The following is a 23892-nucleotide window of genomic DNA, read 5'->3' as shown; positions in this document are numbered from 1 at the left end:
GATGTTGCAGATGCTATATGAAAGGCAGGTACTAAAACATTCATGGCTTAATGAATGTAGGAAGAACTTTATTTATGTAGCATCTTTCATATCCTATGTGGAGCAACGGTCAGTAAATGGTGTTGAGGTACTTAGCCATGAACTCATTAAATGGCGGAACAAGCTCTGAAGGCTGATAGTCCTACTCTTGTTCCTATGTTGAGGGTATCTCAGTGTGCTTCACAGCCAATGAATTACCTTTTTCTGTATGATCAGTTACATGGGCAAATATGGCAGCCAGTTTGTTTACAGCAAGAAACCACAAATAGCACTGAGCAAATGTCCAGATCATCTGTTTTTAGTGTTATTGGTTCAAAGGTAAATGTTGATCAGGTCACTGGAAGAACTCTCTCCTGCTCTTCTTCAAATAATGTCATGGAATCTTTTGTGTCTACCTGAGAGGGCAGACAGGGGCCTCGGTTGAACATCTCATTAAAAGATGACACCTTCAATAGTGCAGCACTGCACTGGGAGTGTTAAATGAGCAGTTTAAGTAATTTTAATGGTTTTATAGATTCAAGTAGCTATTGCCAACTCTTGGTAGCAATACTGGACAAGTTATTCTAAATACTGGGAAATAAAACTTGCCAGCTTCTACATCTGAATTGGTTGCAGGAGATTTTGGTCTGTCTCTTGGCTAAAAGTAATAAAACTCATAAATTGAAGTGGTGAACCTAAGGTTGGTTGTGAATGGAATAGAGGATTTTAAAGTTTTTTAACATTGGGCAGTATCAAAAAGTAACCAATTGTATTACTACGTCTCCAAATGTTTTTTGTTAACAGAAAAAGCAAGTTGGACGTTCCCCAGGTGTGAGCAGTACAGAGCATCAGCAGGAAGTGGCAAAGCTCAAAGCTGACGTGGAGAAAAAGAGTCTGTTCTACGAAGAGGAGCTGGCCAAACGGGAAGCCTTGCACATGACTGAGATTAAGAACTTGAAGAAGGAACTGCGTGATGCAGAGGGACAGCATCTCGCCCTGAAGAAAGAAATAATGATTCTTAAAGACAAGTTGGAAAAAACCAGAAGAGAAAGGTAAGGATGCAAGGTTCACTTCACTTGCTCGCAGATTGAAAAGCTGCAGAAATGTAAGAGCCTGGCTTCTGAATCAGCTGAGGAAGTTTACTCATTGAGCTCATTATTCTGCTATTAACATTCTCTCTGGACTAATGCTTTGTTTTTCACCACAAGCATTAACACACTCTTTGCCTTTGTCCCAGGACAGTTTTGTTATTTAATCTCTCCTGCCTTCTGCCCTATCACACACTTTCCCTTTTGTTCTCTTCCACACCAACCAACCACCTTGCTTAAAACCTGATTCTTTTCTAACCTTTGCCAGTTCTGATGAAAGGTCACTGATCTGAAACATTAACTCTGCTTTTCTCTCCACAGATGCTGCCTGACCTGCTGAGTATTTCCAGCACTTTCAGTTTTTATGTCAGATTTCCAGCATCTGCAGTATTTTGCTTTTATGTTATTGAGGAAGTTTACTTGATCGCTGCTGAATATGCTTCGGAATGAGCACAGGAAGAAAAAATGTTTAATTATGTAGCGCCTTTCATATCCTCAGAACATCCCAAAGTAATTCATGGCCAATTGAAGTACTTTCTTTTGAAATGTAATTACATAGTAAGTTATGATGTGAAAGCCATTATTTTCAGAGATTGGGGGAGGGGGTGGGACGCGGGGCTGGTGGAGGGTGGAAAGGAGAGAGATTGAGATAGTTCATCGGTGTTTTCCTCAGAGATGGAATGCTACCTTTCACCTTATGCTTGACCTGTCCTTGTACTGATAAACTCACTACCTCATGTAAAGATTAAGTATAAAAGCAAAAATTACAGAAAGAGGAAAGGCCGTTTGGGACCATTCCCTCCAGTTGATTCTGTACAGTTTGTCAATGTCATGGATAATACCCAACTCATTTAATCTCGCTGAAGACAACCATAGCCACAGTAGCCTGGTCAAACTTTGATATGCCTCCTCAAAAATGACTTGCCACAAATACTTGGGTGTGTTCTTTAAAGGGAGGTGTAACATCATGGATGAAAAGTAGACAAATGGGAAGTGGAAAATGAGGGTTAATGGGTGTTGCTTAGATTGGAAGTGCTGTACCTGCTGGGTCCTTCGGCTGTGCCAAATGTTTCACAACTAATGGAGTACTTCGAAGTTAATGGAGGGAAATAAGTAAAATATTCTGATAATTAGATCATGATTTCAATGTTACATAATAAAAACAATATTCTTCAGATGAGGCATTAAGCCCTCAGTCTGCTATTTGTTCAGTGGATCTCATGAACTATTAGAAGATGAGCAGGGAGTTCTCCTGGTGTCCTGGCCAACATTCATTCCTCAATGAACAACACCAAAAAGAACAGATTCACTAGTCATCTATCACACTTGCTGTTTGCGAAATCTTCCTGAGCATAAATAGACTGCTGTGTCTGTCCACATTTAAATTGATGTAAAGCAATTTGGGATATCTTGAGGATGTAATACTGTGAGATATAAATTCCACTTTTTCTCTTTAATGCTGCTTTTAAAGCTATAGGCAGGGATTTTAAAAGATGCACCAATTTAGACATCTGGTAATGTGTGTATCCGTCTTGCATCTCTCATCGGTTAGGAAACTTTTGCCACAAGCTTGCACAGACTTGATGATGGTATCCCACGTCTACTAAGGGCATAAGAAATGGAAGCAGGAGTGAGCCATTCGGCCCCTCGAGCCTGCTCTGCTGTTCAGTAAGATCATGGCTGATCTTCTACCTCAGTTACACCTTCCTACACAATCCCCATATCCCTTGATTCCTTAGTATCCAAAAATTTATCGACCTCTGACTTGAATGTACTCAATGACTAAAAATTCATACTTCTCTGGGTGAAGAATTTCAAAGGTTCACAGCCCTTCGAGTGAAGAAATTTCTCCTCAGCTCAGTCCTAAATGGCTGACCCTTTATTCTTTGACTCTCTACTTCTAGACCCCAGGCAGGGGAAACATGCTCCCAGCATCTACCCTGTCAAGCCCCTTAAGAATATGTTTCAATGAGGTTACTTCTCATTTGAACTCTAGGGAATATAGGCCTAGTGTACTCAAAGTCTCCTCACAGCACAATCCCCTCATTCCAGGAATCAGACCGGTGAACCTTCATTACCCTCCCTTCTTAGGTGTGGAAGGAGTGTATCTTTCCTTAGGTGTGGAGAAAAAAACTGCACTCAGCACTCCAGGTGTTGTCTCACCAAGGCCCTATACAAGTGTAGTAAGACTTCTTTACTTTTATACTCCAATCCCTTTGTAACAACGGCTAACATACCATTTGCTTTCCGAATTGCTTGTCTTATCCGCCTGTTAATTTTCTGTAATTCGTGGAAAAGCACACCCAAATTCCTCCGATCCTCATTTCCCAGTCTCACCATTTAAAAAAATGTTGTGCTTTTCTATGGTTCCTACCAAAGTGGCTAATTTGACATTTCTCCACATTATATTCCATCTGCCAGGTAGAAAATACTATTGAGAACCAGACTGAATATAGAAGGTCCAGCGGGCAAGTGAAAAAATAAACAAGAGGAGCAAAGAGAGAACATGAAAAGAGACTGGCAGCTAGCATTAAAGGAAATCCCAAAGTTTTCTATAGGCATATAAATAATAAAAGGTGGTAAAAGCAGGAGTGGGGCCGATTAGGGACCATAAAGGGGATTTATACATGGAGGCAGAGGGCATAGCTGAGATATTAAATGAATACTTTGCATCTGTCTTTTCCAAGGAACAGGATGCAACCCAGGCAATGGTGAAAGAAGAGGTACGTCAGACACAAGAGGGGTTTAGAATTGATGACGAAGAAGTATTAGAAAGGCTGTCTGTACTTAAAGTGGATAAAACACCAGAGCTGGATGAGATGCATCCAAGGATACTGAGGGAAATGAGGGTGGAAATTACAGAGGCACTGGCCATAATTTTTCAGTCTTCCTTAGACTCGGGGGTGGTGCCAGAGGACTGGAGAATTGCAAACGTTACACCCTTGTTCAAAAAAAGGTGTAAAGATAAGCCCAGCAACTACAGGCCAGTAAGTTTAACTTCGGTGGTGGGAAAACGTCTAGAAAAAATAATTTGGGACAAAATCAGTAGTCACATGGACAAACGCGAGTTAATTAAGGAAAGCCAGCATGGATTTCTTAAGGGAAAATCATGGTTAACTAACTTGCTGGAGTTTTTCGAGGAGGTAACAGAGATGGTTGATTTGGGGTACATGGACTTTCAAAAGGCATTTGATACAGTGCCACACAACGGACTTGTGAGCAAACTTGTAGCTCATGGAATAAAAGGGACAGTAGCAACATGGATACGTAATTGGCTGAGTGACAGGAAACAAAGAGTAGTGGTTAATGGATGTTTTTCGGGCTGGAGGAAGGTTTGTAGTGGAGTTCCCCAGGGATCAGTGTTGGAACCCTTGCTTTTCCTGATCTTTATTAATGACCTAGACCTTGGTGTACAGGGCATAATTTAAAAGTTTGCAGATGATTGTGAATGATAGAATTATGAAGATAGATTGGGGAAGTTAGGACTGTTTTCTTTGGAAAAGAGAAGGCTGGGAGGTGATTTGATAGAGGGATTCAAAATCATGAGGGGTCTGGACAGAATAGATAAAGAGAAACTGTTCCTACTCGTGAAAGGATCAAGAACGAGAGGTCACAGATTTAAAGTATTTGATAACAGGAGCAAAAAGTGACATCAGGAAAAACTTTTTCACGAAGCGAGTGGTTAAGGTCTGGAATGCACTGCCTGAGAACGTGGTGGAGGCAGGTTCAATTGAAGCATTCAAAAAGGCTGTTATATGAAAAGGAAGAATGACAAAAGCACCGAAGGAGTCCGTTCGGCCTATCATGCCTGAACTGAAATTCCTCATCCCTGAAACCATTCTCGTGAATCTTTTCTGTACTGTCTCCAATGCCCTCATATCTTTCCCCAAGTGCAGCGCCCAGAACTGGAAGCAATACTCCAGCGGAGGCTGAACTAGTGTCTTATACAAGTTCAACATAACTTCCTTGCTCTTGTACTCTATGCCCCTATTAATAAATTATTGGTTTCCCTTCTCATGGGCAATTACGGATGGGCAATAAATGCTGGCCTGGCCAGTGATGCCCATATCCTATGATACAAATTTAAAAAGAAGCCCAGGATACTGCATGCTTTATTAACTGTGCTCTCAACCTGTCCTGCCACCCTGGGGAACTCCACTATAAACCTTCCTCCAGCCCAAAAAACATGCATTAACCACTACTCTTTGTTTCCTGTCACTCAGCCAATTTTGTATGCATGTCGCTACTGTCCCTTTTATTCCATGAGCTACAGGTTTGCTCACAAGTCTGTATCAAATGCCTTTTGAAAGTCCATGTACACCACATCAACAGCATTGTCTTCATCAACCCTCTCTGTTACCTCCTCAAAAACTCCAGCAAGTCAGTTAAACATGATTTTCCCTTAAGAAAGCCATGCTGGCTTTCCTTAATTAACGCGCGTTTGTCCATGTGACTATTAATTTTGTCCCAAATTATTTTTACTAGACATTTCTCTACCACCGAAGTTAAACTGACTGGCCTGTAGTTGCTGGGTTTATCTTTACACCCTTTTTTGAACAAGGGTGTAACATTTGCAATTCTCCAGTCCTCTGGCACCACCCCCAAATCTAAGGAAGACTGAAAAATTATGGCCAGTGCCTCTGCGATTTCCACCTTCACTTCCCTCAGTATCCTTGGATGCATCTCATCTGGCTCTGGTGCTTTATCCACTTTAAGTACAGACAGCCCATCTAATACGTCCTCTTTATCAATTTTAAACCCTTCTAGTGTCTGAATTACCTCCTCTTTTACCATTGCCTGGATTGCATCCTGTTCCTTGGTTCAGGCAGTTGCAAAGTATTCATTTAATACCTCAGCTATGCCCTCTGCCTCCGTGTGTAAATCCCCTTTATGGTCCCTAATCGGCCCCATTCCTGCTTTTACCACTTTTTTACTGTTTATATGCCTATAGAAAACTTTGGGATTTCCTTTAATGCTAGTTGCCAGTCTCTTTTCATGCTGTCTCTTTGCCCCTCTTATTTGCTTTTTCACTTCCCCTCTGGACCTTCTATATTCAGCCTGGTTCTCAATAGTATTTTCTACTTGGCATCTGTCATAAGCACACTTTTTCTTCTTTATCGTAATCTCTACCTCTGTTGTCATCCAGGGAGCTTTGCCCTACCTTTTCCCTTCGAGGGAATATACCTTGACTGTGCCTGGACTATTTCTTCTTTGAAGGTGGCCCATTGTTCAGCTACTGTTTTTCCTGCCAACCTTTGACTCCAATTTATTCAGCCCAACTCCATTCTTACCCCATTGAAGTTGGCTTTCGGCCAGTTAATTATTCTTACTTTGGATTGTTCCTTGTCCTTTTCCATAGTAAGCCTAAACCTTATTTTATTTTATTTTATTTTATTTAGAGATACAGCATTGAAACAGGCCCTTCGGCCTACCGAGTCAGTGCCGACCAAGAACCACCCATTTATACTAACCCTACAGTAATCCCATATTCCCTACCACCTACCTACACTAGGGGCAATTTACAATGGCCAATTTACCTATCACCTGCAAGTCTTTGGCGGTGGGAGGAAACCGGAGCATCCGGTGAAAACCCACGCGGTCACAGGGAGAACTTGCAAACTCCACACAGGCAGTACCCAGAATTGAACCTGGGTCCCTGGAGCTGTGAGGCTGCGGTGCTAACCACTGTGCCACTGTGCCGCCCATTATGATACAATGATCACTGTCCCCTAAATGCTCTCCTATGGATACTTGATCCACTTGACCCACCTCATTCCCAAGGACCAGGTCTAGCAGTGCCTCCCTTTTCATTGGACTAGAAATATACTGTTGTAGAAAATTTGAATGAACACACTCTAGGAACTATTCCCCCTCACTGCCCTTTACTCCCAGTCTACTATCCCAGTCTATGTTTGGATAATTAAAATCCCCCATTATAACCACCCTATAATTTTTGCACCTCCCATTAATTTCCTTGCAAATTTGTTCCTCCACGTCCTTCCCACTAGTTGGTGGCCTATAGACAACACCGAGCAATGTAACTGCACCTTTTTTCTTCCTTAGCTGTAGCCAAATTGACTTTGTCCTCGGCCCCTTTGGGACATCCTTTTTTGTCCAGCACTGCAATGCTCTCCTTAATCAATACCGCCACCCCTCCCCTTTTTTCCTTTTCCTATCTTTCCTGAACACCTTGTATCCAAGAATATTTAACACCCAGTCCTGCCATTCTTTGAGCCAGATCTCTGTTATAGCCACAACATCATATTTCCACATGGCAATCTGCACCTGTACCTTACCAATCTTAGTAACCACATTCCGTGCATTCACATATTTGCACATTAACCCTAATTTAGACTTTATTACTTTCTCTCTTACTCTGACCCCACCTAATGACTTACTGTTCCCTAATCCAGTGCTGTCTGTCTTCCCCAGTATTCTTTGCACTTTGATATTCCTCTTTAATATTTGCTCCTGGTTCCCACACCGCTGACAAATTACCAGTTTTGCTTCCCTCCAACCTGAGTTCCCTCTCAGGTTCCCATTGCCCTGCCAATCTAGTTTAAACCCTCCTGAACAGCACTAGCAAATCTCCCTGCGAGGATATTAGTCCCAGTCCTGCTAAGATGCAACCCGTTCCTCTTGTACAGGTCCCTGTGCCTCAGAAATCTGATGCCCTCTCTCCTACAACAGGTCTCCAGCTATGTGTTCAATCGCTCAGTTCTCCTATTCCTATGTTCACTCGCACATGGGACTGGGAGTAATCCCGAGATTACTGCTTTTGAGGTCCTGCTTTTTAATCTCCTTCCTAGCTCCCTAAAATCTGCTTTCAGGCCCTCATTCCCTCCCGCTTCTTACCTATGTCATTGGTACCAAGGTAGACCATGACCTCTGGCTGTTCACCCTCCCCTGGAAGAATGCCCTGTAGCCTCTCCATGACATCCTTAACCTTGACATTTGCGCCACACAAGTGCCAGGCAATGACCATCTCCAACAAGAGTGAATCTAACCATCTCCCCTTGACATTCAATGGCTTTACCATCGCTGAATCCCCCACTATCAACATCCTAGGGGCTACCATTGACCAGAAACTGAATTGGAGTAGCCATATAAGTACCGTGGCTACAAGAGCAGGTCAGAGGCTAGGAATCCTGCGGCGAGTAACTCCCCTTCTGACTCCCCAAAGCCGGTCCACCATCGATAAGTCACAAGTCAGGAGTGTGATGGAATACTCTCTACTTGCCTGGATGGGTGCAGCTCCAACAACACTCAAGAAGCTCGACACCATCCAGGACAAAGCAGCCCGCTTGATTGGCACCCCATCCACAAATATTCACTCCCTCCACCACCGACGCACAGTGGCAGCAGTGTGTACCATCTACAAGATGCACTGCAGCAACACACCAAGACTCCTTAGACAACACCTTCCAAACCCGCGATCTTTACCAACTAGAAGGACAAGGGCAGCAAATGCATGGGAACACCACCACCTGCAAGTTCCCCTGCAAATCACACACCATCCTGACTTGGAACTATATCGCCATTCCTTCACTGTCGCTGGGTCAAAATCCTGGAACTCCCTTCCTAACAGCACTGTGGGTGTACCTACCTCACATGGACTGCAGCGGTTCAAGAAGGCAGCTCACCACCACCTTCTCAAGGGCAATTAGGGATGGGCGACAAATGCTGGCCTGGCCAGCGACGCCCACATCTCATGAATGAATAAAAAAGAACCGGGAGGCAACACACCATCCTGGAATCACGTCAGCGGCCACAGAAACATCTGTCTGTTCCCCGAACTAACAAATCCCTTATTACTACTGCTCTTATACTCTTCTTCCTCCCCTCCTGTGAAGCTGAGCCACCTGTGGTGCCATAAAATTGGCTCTGATTGTACTCCTCTAATGAACCTTCACCTTCACCAGTATCCGAAATAGAAAACTGATTAGCGAGTGAGATCATCTTAGGGGACTCCTGCACTACCTGCCTAGTTCTCTTAGACTGCCTGGCGATCACCCATTCCTTATCTGCCTGCATGCTCCTAAAATGCAGTGTGACCACCTCCCTAAATATGCTATCCACGTAGTTCTCTGCCTCGCACTGCCAGTGGCACTAGCCGCTGCTTAAGTTCTGAAACCCGGAGCTCAGCTTGTGCAGCCGGTAACACTTCATGCAGATATGTTTGACTAGGACACATGGTGTGTCCATGACTTCCCACATGCCACATGTGTACAGCCACTTGCCCTAGTGACAACATCCCTTTAGGTTTGAGCTGTGGCCCATTTACATTTTGCAAATCTCTTCTTCAGTCGCTTTCCCTGCAAGAGTCCCATGTGATACAGGGAGCATGTTGAAATTATACTTAAGCTGGCCTTGAGTGTCCAGTGAGCACACAATTCAGGCCTCGCAGTGTGCTCCCAATGGCCACTAAATCATCTCTCGTTGCATCTTTTCATTCAACTGAGTGCTGAATTTATTAAATTCAAGCGTATTTTATTCTTTGTTATTCTTCAGTTTTGAGACATTTTAAATGTTTCTTCTGGTTCTGATTGGAATTGTATCTGTGCACCATTCAGAATAATTTACATCATCCTATTGGTGATGAGTTGTTAATATAAGGCTTTACACAGTAATAAAAAATGTTGCTTCAATGACACTGTTCATTCTTAGTCAAGAATCCAAGTGGCGACACTGCATTTTATGGCAGGATGTGTTTAAACATGCATTCTGATGTGCCTAGCTATGATTTATAAGTCACATTCTTCTCCTATTAAACACAGCTCCTCAATGTGAAACTCCAAAGTTGTAAGTTAACAGTGGCTTCATAAATCATTTCATCCACGTTTGTATAGTGCACTGTGGGTGATGCGCTGATATTCAAGATAGGGTGGCAGTACTGCTGAAAACTCTTGCTCCTTGAGATTTCTAAGTCATGGAGCAGAGACACTGCTACCTACTAGGGCTTGTTCTTAGTTCATAGTGTATTTTGTATTAAACATTCACTACCTACGTCAACAACAGCAACTTGTATTTATATAGTGCCTTTACCATAGTAAAACCTCCCAAGGTACAGGAGCATTATCAAATGAAATTTGACACTAACCACATAAGGAGATTAGGAGAGATGGCAAGAAACTTGGTCAAAGGGTAGGTTTTAAGGAACATCTTAAAAGAGGAGAGGTAGAAAGGCAGAATTGTTTAGGGAGAGAATTCCAGAGCTTTGGGCGATGGCAACTGAAGGCATGGCCACCAATGATGGAGTGATTAAAATTAGGGATAGATAAGAGGCCAGAATTGGAGGAACGCTAATATCTCAAAGGGTTGTACCGCCAAATAAGTACTTTTGAAGTAGTCATGTTTGTAATGTAGGAATGGTACCATTCCCTGACTAGGTGCACAGATACTTTCAAACAGGTCACGGAGGTTTGGGGCAAGTGGCTTGTGTTGACACTCCTTCCATCTGGGAGAAACACTCCGCTTTTACTCTGCATCTTTGCCAAGTATTTTGAGATTGAGAAGTCTCTGTTTTTGGAAATGGAAACAGTGGACTCATTTTCCAGCACTCTGATTGCAGTGCACTGAAGCACTGAGCAACATCAACACCTGGAAAGCATTGCCCTTTTTTAAAATGGAAGGTGCACTAGAATCAGCTTGTCGTTATTGTGCACACATAACCCTCAAATACCCGCTGCCAAAACTAATTGGTATAAAACAAGCAGATTTTCCATTGGTTTCAAAGACAGACCAGCATTTATATACTGCTTTTCCCTACATCAGAATGTCACAAAGCGCTTCACTGCCAATGAAGTAGTGTTGAAATGTTTTCACTATTGTAATGTAGGAAACATAACAGCCAATTTGTGCACAGCAAGGTCCTGCAAGCAGCAATGAGCTAATGACCAGGTAATCAGTTTTAATGATGATGGTTGAGGGATAAAGTCTGATCAGTTTGTCCTGGGTTCCTATGATGCCCAGGGGGCTGTTCAATGATGACTGATGTTGTAAACAGCCAATAAATTAGCTGCTTGCTCTCTCCCCTCAGCCACTGCTCAGCTGTTTGAAGTGCTGGTTAACATTACGCAGTGTTCTGCTTAGAGAACTCATTTGGGACTAAATTTATATAATCAGTTAAAAAAAATGTCTGTTAAAATACTATTAATAAGTAGATTTATTAATTTATTCAGCTGTTTAGAATGCCCATCAGTGCACTGTGCAGGAGGAATTAGTTATCGCAGAGTTGAAGCTCATGGAATAAAAGGGACAGTGGCAGCATGGATACAAAGTTGGTTGAGTGACAGGAAACAGAGTACTGGTGAACGGTTGTTTTTTGGACTGAAGGAAGGTATACAGTGGGGTTCTCCCGGGACTGGTAATCAGACCACTGCTTTTTTTGATCTATATTAATGACCTTGACTTGGGTGTGCAGGGCACAATTTCAACGTTTGTAGATGGCACAAAACTTGGAAGTATTGGGAACTGTGAGAAGGATATTGATAGACTTCAAGGGGACATAGATAGGCTGGTGGAGTAGCCTGGACATATAGAAATTTCATGCAGAAATGTATGAAGTGATACATTTTGGTAGGAAGAGCAAAGAAAGGCAATATAAAATATTGTTTTAACAATTCTAAATGGGGTGCAGGAACAGAGAGTATATGCGCACAAAATGTTAAAAGTGGCAGGGCACGTTGAGAAAGCAGTTAATAAGGCATATGGGATCATATTTTATAAAATGAGGCATAGAGTACAAAAGCAAGGAAGTGACGATGAACTTTTATAAAACGCTGGTTCGGCTTCAGCTGGATTTTTGTGTCCAATTCTGGACACTGCACTTCAGGGAGGATGTGAAAGCTTTAAGAGAGAGTGCAGAAAAGATTTATGTGACTGGCTCCAGAGATGAAGGACAAGCTACATGGATAGATTGGAGAAGCTGGGGTTGTTCTCCTCAGAGAAGAAAAAGTTGAGAGGAGATTTGATAAAGGTGTTCAAAATCATGAGGAGTCTAGACAGAGTAGCTGGAGAGAAACTGTTCCCATTGGTGGAAGGGTCAAGAACCAGAGGACACTGGTATAAGGTGAAGGTCAAAAGAACCAGTGGCAACATGAGGAAAAACTTTTTTTAATGCAGCGAGTGGTGAGGATCTGGAATGCACCACCTGAGAGTGTGGCTTTCAAAAGGGAATTGGATAGTTATCTGGAGAAAAGACTTGCAGGGCTACGGGGAAAAGACTATGGAGTGGGACTAGCTGATTTGCTCTGGCAGAGAGCCAGCGTGGGCATGACGGGCCGAATGGCCTCTTTCTGTGCTGTAACATTCTAAAATTCTAGGTAGTCGGTTATGGTGATGATTTGGGCTGCTGGGGAAATAGATCACTATAATCAGAATGTACTGTATGGTACTCAATCCATTGTAATACAGAGGTACAGCACAGGAAGAGGCTGTTTGGCCCTTTGTGCCTGTGCCAGTTATTTGAAAGAGCTATTCAATTAGTCCCCCTCCCCTCCCCTTCTCTTCTCTCATTGCCCAGTAAATCTTTTTGTTTCCAATGAGGCCGATTATGGACCAAAAAAGAAATCTTGTGAAGGCAGCGAGCATGAGTACTTTGCATCTGTCTTTGCTAAAGAAGAGAATGCTGCTAATGTCATCGTAAAGGAGGTAGTAGAGAAATTGGATAGGATAAAGTAGGTAAATAGGAGGTACTTAAAATCAGCTGCACTCAAAGTAGAAGTGTCACCAGCCTGGATAGGATGCATTCTAGGTTACTGAGGGACATAAGAGTGGAAGCTCTGTCCATAATTTCCAAACCTCCTTAGATATGGGAGTGGCGGCAAAGGACTCGATGATTACAAATGTTTACACCCCATTCAAAAATAGGGAGAGGGATAAACCTGGCAACGGTAGGCCAGTCAGCCTGACGTGGTTGGCGGGGGAACCTTTTAGAGACATAAATCTGAGACAAAATTAATTGGCACTTGGAAAAACTTGGTGTTGTATTTGGCCCCAAGATGATCTTCCAAGTACATATCTGCTCAATCACCAAGACCTCTAACCTCCACCTCTAATGTCGCCTGTCTCCTGTCCACCCTGCCTCAGCTCATCTGCTGCTGAAACACTCGTTCATACCATTGTTACCTCCATATTTGTACACTTAGATTTGACTATTCCAGTGCTGTCCTGGCTGGCCTCCCATCTTCTGTCCTTCATAAACTTGAGTTCATCCCAAACTCTGCTGCCATATCCAAACTTGCACTGACTCCCATTCACCCATTACCCTTGTGCTCACTGAACTACACTAACTTCTGGTCCAGCAACACCTCAGTTCAAAGATTCTTGGCAATGTTTTCAAATCTGTCTATGACCATGTCCCTCCCTATCTCTGTAACCTCCTCCAGCCCTACAACCCTCTTAGATCTCTGCTTTCCGTCAGTTCTGGCCTCTTGCACATCCCCGACTTTAATCACTCCACTCCCTAAACCTCCACCCCTCTACCGCTCTCCTTTAAGACGCTCCTTCAAACTAAGCCCTTTAGCCAAGGTTTTGGACATCTCTAATATCTCCTTAAGTGGCACAGTGTCACATTTTGTTTGATAATGTTCACGTGAAGTACCTTAGGATGTTTTACTCTGTTAAAGCCACTATATGAATGTAGGTTGTTGCTGCTGTTATTGTGAATGGCAGTGTGAAGTATATCCCTCCCCCCCACCCCCCCCCCAGGGTTGGTTTTAGGACCACAGCTTTTTAATATATATGAATGACCTGGCCTCCTTTGTGCTGTATCGTTCTTTATTTCTAACTATGTATCTTTCCCTTTTGAAAGTTACTGTTGAATCTTGATTCCAGCAACCTTTCAGGCAGTCCATTCCAGATTATATGGGTTCATCAAAACAAGAATAGGAAGCATCATTAACTAGGAATCGTTGCTCCTGAATTGCAATTAAAGACCCTGTATCAGGAATTATACACAACTGGACGGAATGGGAGCAGTGTGAACTTTTGGATTGCATGTGTGACTAACCGGGATTGATTGATGGGATTTCACAAATTGTTGTGACTGCCCATCAGCACAAACACATGAGAATGTTGAGTCTGCAGCAATTATTAGACAACTGAACCTTGGTGATGGGGGAATCAAGTTCTTATAAATGTTCAACTACTTAACTTCTTTCCTTGTTCCTTTTGATCTACCCTAGCAGTGCATATTATATTGTAAACAAATTCTCATTCTGGAATTAACAGCGAACTTGTGCCAAGCAGGCACTCTTGACAAAATGATATTTCCAATATAAAGTATATGATGGAACTTGGTTAGAAATGAACCAATTTATTGACTTTGTATATTTGAAATAAGTACTTTTTTTTTAATACAGCCAAAACGAAAGGGAAGAGTTTGAGGGCGAATTTAAGCAAAAGTATGAGCGGGAGAGAATCATGCTGAGCGAAGACAACAAGAAGTTATCAAATGAACTCGATAAGGTGAGGGTGCCCCAGCGTTCTGAGAGATATATTATGCCCGTGTGGTGAGTGAATCACTGTAGCCTTGAATTAATGAAAGGCTTTGTTACTCCACATTTTCAATATTTTTAAGGACTGATCTGGGCCTGAGGCTAATATCCAACTTCATTTTCTTTACGTTCCTAGGTTCCGCGCTGTTTTGAATGTGAAATAATTGATCGAGGATCGGTCCTTTGTGGCTGATTTACATATATGTAATGCGCTTTCGATGAAAAAATCATTCTTCACGAGAATTCCTTTGCGATATCAGTCTGTGTGAAATCATTGCATACAGCATGTCACTGCCCATTCATGTTTCTGCACTTGTTCCATGCCTAAACTCACTAGGATTTTTAAAAATATATATTAAAGCCCATCCTAGCAAGATCCTTGATTAGCACAGATACTCTTATTTCTCAAAGAGTTGGTGAAACATTTGCACAATTCCTTTAGCAAGATAGGGAGTCTAATAAAGATTTTGCTAAACCTGTATGTGAATTCATGTACATTCATGAAGCTATAAAAAAGTAGCTCCTCCTTTAAAATGACTTCACGATCAAAAATTTAAATCCTACACACTTGGGCTTGATGACTGAATCAAAGATAATATTTGCTTTAATCTGTCACTCAAAAGGAGGATACGTATTCCTGGTGCTCAGCTCAGCTTCAAAGTCCATCTCTGAAATGCAGTGAGAGTTTAGATAAGTTGCAGTTGGCATGTTCCACAGGGACAAATTAGGGGATGTACTGCAGAGGAAAAATCAAGAGAACTTGAGCCCATTATCTATGCTCGTACTGCAATGCAGTACTGAGGGAAAGCTGCAATGGTGTAGATCCCATCCTTCAAATTAAACCAGTGCTTTCCTGTTAAAGATCCTGTGGTGTTAGTTGGAGAACAGAATGATCTAGATCCTGCTCATCATTCGTCCAACACCCAAAAGCATATTAACTGGTTAGTCAGCTATATAAATGGAAGGCTGTTTTTATGAACCTGTTCCTGTGATGTGTAAGGCATTATTGCCCATTCCTAGTTGCCCTGAGGCTATTGAGATCAACCTTATAAATGTGGGATTGGAGTCACACATAGGCAGCCTGGGTAGTGACTTTTTTTGTTTGCACCTTTTGTGAGAATTTATAATCATTCTGATGAAGGACACACACTGAACTGTTGTATCCTGCACTTTTTCTTAACAGGTATTGACTGATCTGTGTATTTGTAGCATTTATTCTCCATGGAAGCATATATGCCTGGGCAAGGAGGCAACGTCCCGAGGAGGGAGTGGCAGGAAACTGATGAAGGAAGAAAATAAAATCAAAAAAATTATCTACCATGAAATTGACTACTATCTGTCCTCATCAAAGGCCTCTGCTTCATCCCATTACACCCCCTCTTCAATGAATTTTGAGCTCAGCATGACACTGAGCTCTTCTATCGCCTTTGCCTCCGCACGCACATCTTTGGCCAGGAGTCTTTTCCCGCACCACCCCCCCTGCCCCCCCCATTGTACAGACCCTTTAACCCACCTCTGGTATTCTCCCTCCACCTGAACCCCTCCCTTTGGCCTTTTACACTCTCGTGATCTTTTCATTGAGAACTGCTGGCATGACATTGGCCGTCTCAATTTCTCAGCTCCCTCGCAGTAACCTATCTCCCTCTGAACATGGAGCACTCCTCCTCTCAGATCCAACCTGAACATCATCATCAAACCTGCTGACAAGGGTGATGCTGTTGTTATCTGGCGTATCGACCTCTATCTAGCAGAGGACGAACACCAACTCTCTGACACTTCCTGCTACCTCCCCGGACCATTACTCCACCACCAAACATCAAAGACTGTCACTGACCTCATCACCACTGGGGATCTTCTCTCCACTGCCTCCAACTTCATAGTCCCCCAACCCCATTGGGCCTGCTTCTACCTCCTTCCCAAAATCCACAAACAGGACTGCCCTGGTAGACCCATTGTTTCAGCCTGTTCCTGCCCCACTGAACTGCTTTCTTACTATTTCAACTCATATTTTTTCTCCCCTTTTCCAGTATCTTCCTACCTACATCCGGGCTTTTCCACTGTCCTACATCACTTCCAGTTTCCTGGCTCTAACCATCTTCTTTTAGCATGGACATCCAATCCCTCTACATCTCTATCCCCCACCTGAACGGTCGTAGGGCTCTCTGCTTCTTCCTTGAATAGTGACCCAACCAGTTTCCATCCACCACCGCCCTCCTCTACCTGGCTGAAACTTGTTCTCACAATGAACAACTTCCTTCAAGTCCATTCACTTCCTCCAAATAAAAGGTGTTGCTGTGGGTCCTAGCCATGCCTGCCTTTTTGTGGGATATGTGGAACATTCCTTGTTCCAGTCCTACTCGGGCCTCTCCCTCACCTATTCTTCTGGTACATAGATGACTGTATTGGTGCCGCTTCCTGCTCTCATTCTGAACTGGAAAATTTTATTGACTTTGCTTCCAATTTCCACCCTTCTCTCACCTTCACGTCTGACTTTTCCTTCCTTGACTTCTCTGTCTCCATTTCTGCAAATAGGCTATCAACCAATATTCACTGTAAGCCCATAGACTCCCATATCGACCTTGAGTACACTTTCTCATACCCTGCTTCCTGTAAGGACTCTTTTCCATTCTCCCAGTTTCTCCGTCTCCGCCACATCTGTTCGGACGATGCAACCTTCCATATGAGCGCTTCCAATATGTCATCCTTTCTCCTCAACCGAGGATTCCCCCTCACCGTGGTTGACAAGGCCCTTAACTGTGTCCATTCTATTTCATGCACTTCTACTCTCACCCTTTTCCCTCCCTCCCAAAACCATTATGGAGTTCCCTTTGTCCTCACCTTCCACCCCACCACAGGTACACAAGAAATAGGAGCAGAAGTAGACCATATGGCCCATCGAGCCTGCTCCTCCATTCAATACGATCATGGCTTCAATTCCACTTTCCTGCCCGCTCCCCATATCCCTTAATTCCCCGCGAGACCAAAAATCTATCTATCCCAGCCTTAAATGTATTCAACGATGGAGTATCCACAACCTTCTGGGGTAGAGAATTCCAAAGATTCACAACCCTTTGAGAGTAGTAATTTCTCCACATCTCAGTCCTGACTGGCCCTTTATCCTGAGACTGTGCTCCCGTGTTCTAGATTCCCTGACCAGTGGGAACAATCTCTCAGTTTCTACTCTATCCAGACCTTTCAGAATCTTGTATTAGATTGCCTCTCATTCTTCTAAACTCCAGAGAATATAGGCCCAATTTACTCAGCCTCTCATCATAGGACAATCCCCTTATCTCAGGGACCAATTTACTCAGCCTCTCATCATAGGACAATCCCCTCATCGCAGGGACCAATTTAGTAAATCTTTGCTGCACTGCCTCCAGTGTATGTGTATCCTTTCTTAAAAGTGGAGAACAAAACTGCACACAGTATTCCAGGTGCGGTCTCACCAAAGCCCTTTAGTAAGACTTCTTTATTCCTGTACTCCAATCCCCTTGCAATAAAGGCCAACGTGCCATTTGCCTTCCTAATAGCCTGCTGCACCTGCACGTTAACTTTGTGTGTCTGTTCCTTGTACGAGTACCCCCAAGTCTCTCTGAACATCAACACTTACCAGTTTCACACCTTTTAAAAAATATTCTGCTTTTCTATTTTTACGACCAATGTGAACAACTTCACACTTCCCTACATTATACTCCATTTGCCATCTTGTTGCCCACTCATTAACCTGTCTATATCTCTTTGCAGCCTCTCTATATCCTCTCTGCAGTTTACCTTTCCACCGAGCTTTGTATCATCAGAAAACGTAGATACATTACTCTCTGTCTCTTCATCCAAGTCATTAATATAGAGAGTAAATAGCTGAGGCCCCAGCACTGATCTCTGCAGCACCCCACTATTCACTGCCTGCCAACTTGAAAAGGCCCTTTTTATGCCCACTCTCTGCTTCCTGTCTGTTAACCAAAACTCTATCCATGCTAATATATTACCCCCAACATCATGAGCCCTTATCTTGTCTAGTAGTCTTTTATGTGGCACCTTATCGAAACCCTTTTCAAAATCCAGGTATACTACATCTACTGGTTCCCCTTTATCTACCCTATTAGTTACATCCTTAAAAAACTCTAATAAACTTGTCAAACAGGATCTCCCTTTAGTAAAACCATGCTGACTTATTCTAATCATTACTGTGCTTTTCCAAGTGCAATGTTAAGACTTCTTTAATAATAGTTTCCAGCATCTTCCCAATGACTGATGTTAGGCTAACTGGCCTGTAGTTCTCTGTTTTCTCTCTACCTCATTTCTTGAAAAGCAGCGTAATATTTGCCAACTTCCAATCTGATGGGACCATCCCTGAATCTAAGGAATTCTGGAATAACATAGCCAGCACATCCACTAACTCTGCAGCTATCCCTTTTAGAACCCTAGGATGTAGGCCATCTGGTCCCAGGGACTTGTCAGATTTTAGTCCCTCAAGTTTCTTCAATACTTTTTCTTGGCTGATATCAATATCCTTAATTTCCTCACTCTTTTTAGCCCCTCGGTTACTGCCTATTTCTGGTATGAAACTTGTGTCTCCTACTGTGAAGACGGACACAAAATATTTGTTCAATGCCTCGCCTTTTCCTCATTCCCCATGATGATTTCTCCTGTCTCTGCCTTTAAGGGACCAACTTTAGCTACTCTCTTCCTTTTTATGTACTTATAAAAGCTCTTATAATCTGTTTTTATATTGCTGGCTAGTTTATTCTCATTCTGTTTTTCCCCTTTTTATCAACTTTTTGGTGGCCCTTTGCTGGTTTCTAAAACACTCCCAATCCTCAGACTTGCTACTATTTTTTTGCAACATTGTAAGCCTCTTCCTTTAGTCTAATATTGTCCTTCCTGAGTGAGCCATGGATGGGTCTTTCTTGACGAGTTTTTGTTTTTAAACAATATACTTTTGTTGAACCGTTTGAATTGCTTCTTTAAATGTTTCACCAGCCTCGTGTTCAATGGCTCTTCCTCTACCATTCCTGCCAGCTCCAGTGTGATGCCAACACCAAACACATCTTCCTCTCCCTTCCCCTTTCAGCATTCTGAAGGGTTAGTTCCCTCGAAAACACTCTAGTCCAATCTTCAGCCAACCCCAACACCCCCTCCCTTTCCTACGCCACTTTCCATGCAAGCGCAGGTGATGCAACACCTGCCCTTTTACCTCCTTCCTTCTCAACTTCCAAGTGCCCAAATACTCGTTCCAAGTGAAACAGCAATTTACTTATACCTCATTCAATTTAGTATACTGTATGCACTGTTCATGATGTGGGGAGACCAAACGCAGATTGGGTGACCGCCTTGTAGAACATCTCCGTTCAGTCCGCAAGCATGACCCTGAGCTTCCTGTTGCCTGTCATTTCAATTCTCAACCTTGCTTCCACTCTGGCCTTTCTGTCCTTGGTCTCCTCCAGTATTCAAATAAAGCTCAGCACTTGACAGTCTTCTGGGCTTCACATTGAGTTCAACAATTTTGGGTCATAACCTCTGCATTTTGTTTTCTTTTATTGTTGTTTTGCTTTTTTCTCTTGTTTTTTTCTTAATCCCTTTACTTTGTGTTCGGGTGCTGCTATCCTGCCATTCACAACTTATCCAAACACATCTTGTGTATCTTTACTTGTCTCATTACCACGCCCTTTGGCTCTGTATCATGAAATCTTTTGTCATTTAATCTGTTCTGCCCTCTACCCTATCACAGACCTTCCCTTTTGTTGTTCTTCCCATCCTCCCCCTTTCATTTGTTCAAAACCAATTATCTTTCTCAGTTCTGATGTAAGGTCATAGAACTGAAACACTAACTATTTCTTTCTCCACAGATGCTGCCAGACTTGCTTTGTGTTTCCTGCATTTTCTGTTTTTATTTCAAGTTTCCAGCATCCACAGTATTATGCTGTTGACGCAGAGAAACCTGTCTATTTGCAGTGCGGTTCATTATCTATTTTTCACTTGTATTAAAAAAAATATGCACAGCCTTCCTTCCCCAAGTCCAAGATACTTGTTGTTGTGATTTTTGAGTGAACTTTTATGTTGACATTTCTATTGATATCTCAAGTCAGTGTTTATAATCTGGATTCCCTAGTGGCTATGATTCAGGCCTCTATCAAATAGGTGGTGCTATGATAGCTCCACGATCTGTCTCCAAGCACCTTGGGTTTTAGTGCTAACGCCTGTGAATCTTCAACAATAAAAACAGAAAATACTCAACTGGTCTGGCAACGTCTGTGGAGAGGTGTTTCTCTCCTCACCGAGGCTGCCAGACCTGCTGAGTACTTTACAGCATTTTCTGTTTTTAATTTCAGATTTCCAGCATCCATAGTATTTTGCCATTGTATCTGTGAATCTTCTCCATCCTGCAGTAGCCTCTCCATTTGAAGTGCTCTATGACAACTTGCATTTATATAGCACCTTTAACATAGTAAAACATCCCAAGGCGCATCACAGGATTGTTATCAAACAAAATCTGACACCAAGCCACATAAGGAGATATTAGGACAGAGAGATAGATTTTAAAGAGCATCTTAAAGGAGAGAAGAGAGGTGGAGAGGCAGACAGGTTTAGAGAGGGAATTCCGAAGCTCAGGGCCCCGCTGTCTGAGTGATTAAAATCGTGATGCACAGGCGTGCAGATATATCTGAGGTTTGTAGGGCTGGAGGAGATTACAGAGACAGGGATGGGTGAGGCCATGGAGAGATTTGAAAACAAGGATAAGAATTTTAAAATCAATATGTTGCTTAACCCAGAACCAATGTAGGTCAGTGAGTACAGGCGTGATGGGTAAACGGGACTGGGTGTGCATTAGGACATGGGCAGCAGAGTTTTGGGTAACATCAGAGGGTGGACAATGGGAAATCAGTTAGGAAAGTGTTGGAATCAAGCCTGGAGATAACAAAGGCATAGATGGGGGTTTCAACAGAAGATGGACTGAGGCAGGGTTGAGTCGGGCAATGTTATAGAGTTGAAAATAGGTCGCCTTAGTGATCATGTAACTATGGGTCAGAAGCTCACCTCAGAATCAAATATGATACCAATGCTGCAAACGATCAGGTTAAGCCTTGGGCAGTTGCCAGGGAGAGGAATGGAGTTGGTGACCAGACCAAAGATAAGAGCTTCAGTCTGATGTCGGACAAGCAGTCTGACTGTTTAGAGACAGTGGAGTGGTCGAGAGTGATAATGATGATGCAGAATAAGATGTTGTCAGTGTCTAGGTTCTCAATTTCTGGAACTTTGATCTTCCTTTAGTTCCACTGCTCAAGTACCGTGAACAATGCTTCAGGAGGTTTACTAGTAGAGAATCATTGGATAAATGCTCAGAACCATTGAGGATATGCTGATTATTTTCACATTTTAGGGGTAGCCCACAGTGTTCCAAGCTCTTTGCGCTCACAGGCATACTGTGGAACCCAGTGTAAATTTCAAATCCACGTTCCCGTTAATTTGCATGTATCTCAAGTTCTGAATCAAACAGATCTCAATGACCTGATTTGGATTTGCCCACCAGTGAAGCAACTGTGAAAGCCGCAGAATCTAAACAGAACAACCAGTGGGTAAGAACTATAAGAGCAGGTAGGTCAAGTTGCATTGGCTCTGACGGGCTTGATGGCCACAGGTTGGGCATCTTCCCGTACTCATGAGTTATCGTATCTCGCTGCCAATGGTGTATATCCCTCTAAAATTTCCAATAATATAATGTAAAAGGGGCTTCTTGTTACTGCCATCGATTGAGGATTGGGAATGATCCTGAGTACCTGAGTAAGTAATATATACACTGTGTAATTACAGCTCTTGCTTTCATGCAGCTTACCATCATGTTTGAGAAGCTAAGTGCAAGCAACAAACAGATGGAAGAAGAGTTACGTGACCTAGCAGACAAGAAGGAATCTGTGGCACACTGGGAGGCCCAAATCACAGAGATCATCCAATGGTTAGTGTCTTTAACTGTATATTAGCTGTGCACAGATTAAGACAGTTTTATGAGTAAAGCTGGAGAAAAATGCTGATTTTATGATTTTTTAAGGTTTTTATTCTGGAATTCGACAGTCAGCAAGAAGCAGCGTTGCAGTTATAATATAAATCCAGAGAAGAATGTGTCACTTTATATTTTAGAATGCACTTGAGAGTTCTATATATTATTGCATGTTAGCCAGCTGTATAAATTACTACAAATCTGAAAAGCTCGATACTGGTCTGTACTTTGGTTTCCTTCTGTGCTGTTATGACTGTATGACATTCGGCCCATCGAGTCCATGCCAGCTCTAGCAAGAATAATCCAGTCAGTCTCATTCCCTTGCTCTATCTTGGTAACACTGCAAGTTTACTTCTTTCAAGAGCTCATCTAATTTCCTTTTGAAATCATTGTCTCCACTTCCACCACCCTCATAGGCAGCAAGTTCCAGGTCATTACCACTCGCTGCATAAAAAGATCTTTCTGACATTCACCCTGCATCCCTCATCGCTCAAGGAGCCCTGGCTTTGGTTCCACGACCTTTCCGACTTGTTGGAATGTACCTAACCTGTACCTGAAACATCTCCTCCTTAAATTGCACCCATTATTGTCAGAGTGAAATGAACTGCAGAGTTTCCCAGAATGTAATTCATTACACATTGTAGACTTCGCTAATGCATTACATGCAGTGTACGTTACACACATAGAGCTCAGTGGTTTGAGACACTCTGGAAAGCTCTGTAGTTCATTACACTCTGGTATTTCTCTGCCATTCATTACACTCTGGGAAGCTCGGTTGTTCATTACACTCTGGGAAGCTCTGTACTTGGTTATGCTCTGGGAAGCTCTGTAGTTAATTACACTCTGGGATCTCTCTCTAGCTCATTACATTCTGAGATTTCTCTCTGGTTCATTACACTCTGGGAAGCTCTGTAGTTCATTAAACTCTGGGATTTCTCTCCAGTTCATTACACTCCGGGATCTCTCTCTAGGTCATTACACTCTGGGATTTGTCTGTAGTTCATTACACTCTGGGATTTCTGTCGTCTTCATTGCACTCCGGGTTTTCTCTGTAGTTTGCTCTCTGGGATTTCGCCCCAGTTCATTGAACTATGGGATTTCTCTGTAGTTCAATGGAGTATGGGATTTCTCTGTACTTCTTTGCGCTCTGGGATTTCTCTGTACCTCATTACACTCTGGGATTTCTCTGTACCTCATAGCGCTCTGGGATTTCTCTGTACCGCTTTGCGCTCTGGGATTTCTCTGTACCTCATTGCGCTCTGGGATTTCTCTGTACCGCATTGCGCTCTGGGAT

General features: G+C 42.8%; 1 protein-coding gene across 7 annotated transcripts in view; it reads left to right on the top strand.

The window, feature by feature from the left end:
- Positions 1-23892, top strand: part of LOC137365491 (serine/threonine-protein kinase MRCK alpha-like) — a 789178-nt gene that overhangs the window by 594198 nt on the left and 171088 nt on the right. For all 7 annotated transcript variants that reach the window (XM_068027939.1, XM_068027937.1, XM_068027940.1 and 4 more), the window contains 3 exons: positions 823-1070; positions 14471-14576; positions 22432-22556. In XM_068027939.1, the coding sequence (XP_067884040.1) occupies positions 823-1070; positions 14471-14576; positions 22432-22556 (479 nt within the window). The remainder of the gene's footprint in view (positions 1-822; positions 1071-14470; positions 14577-22431; positions 22557-23892) is intronic.

Source organism: Heterodontus francisci, chromosome 3 (genome assembly GCF_036365525.1).
Source record: "Heterodontus francisci isolate sHetFra1 chromosome 3, sHetFra1.hap1, whole genome shotgun sequence".
In the NCBI taxonomy this organism is placed as follows: domain Eukaryota; kingdom Metazoa; phylum Chordata; class Chondrichthyes; order Heterodontiformes; family Heterodontidae; genus Heterodontus; species Heterodontus francisci.
The sequence above is the reverse complement of the archived record's forward strand: the minus strand, read 5'-3'. Positions and strand labels throughout refer to the sequence as shown.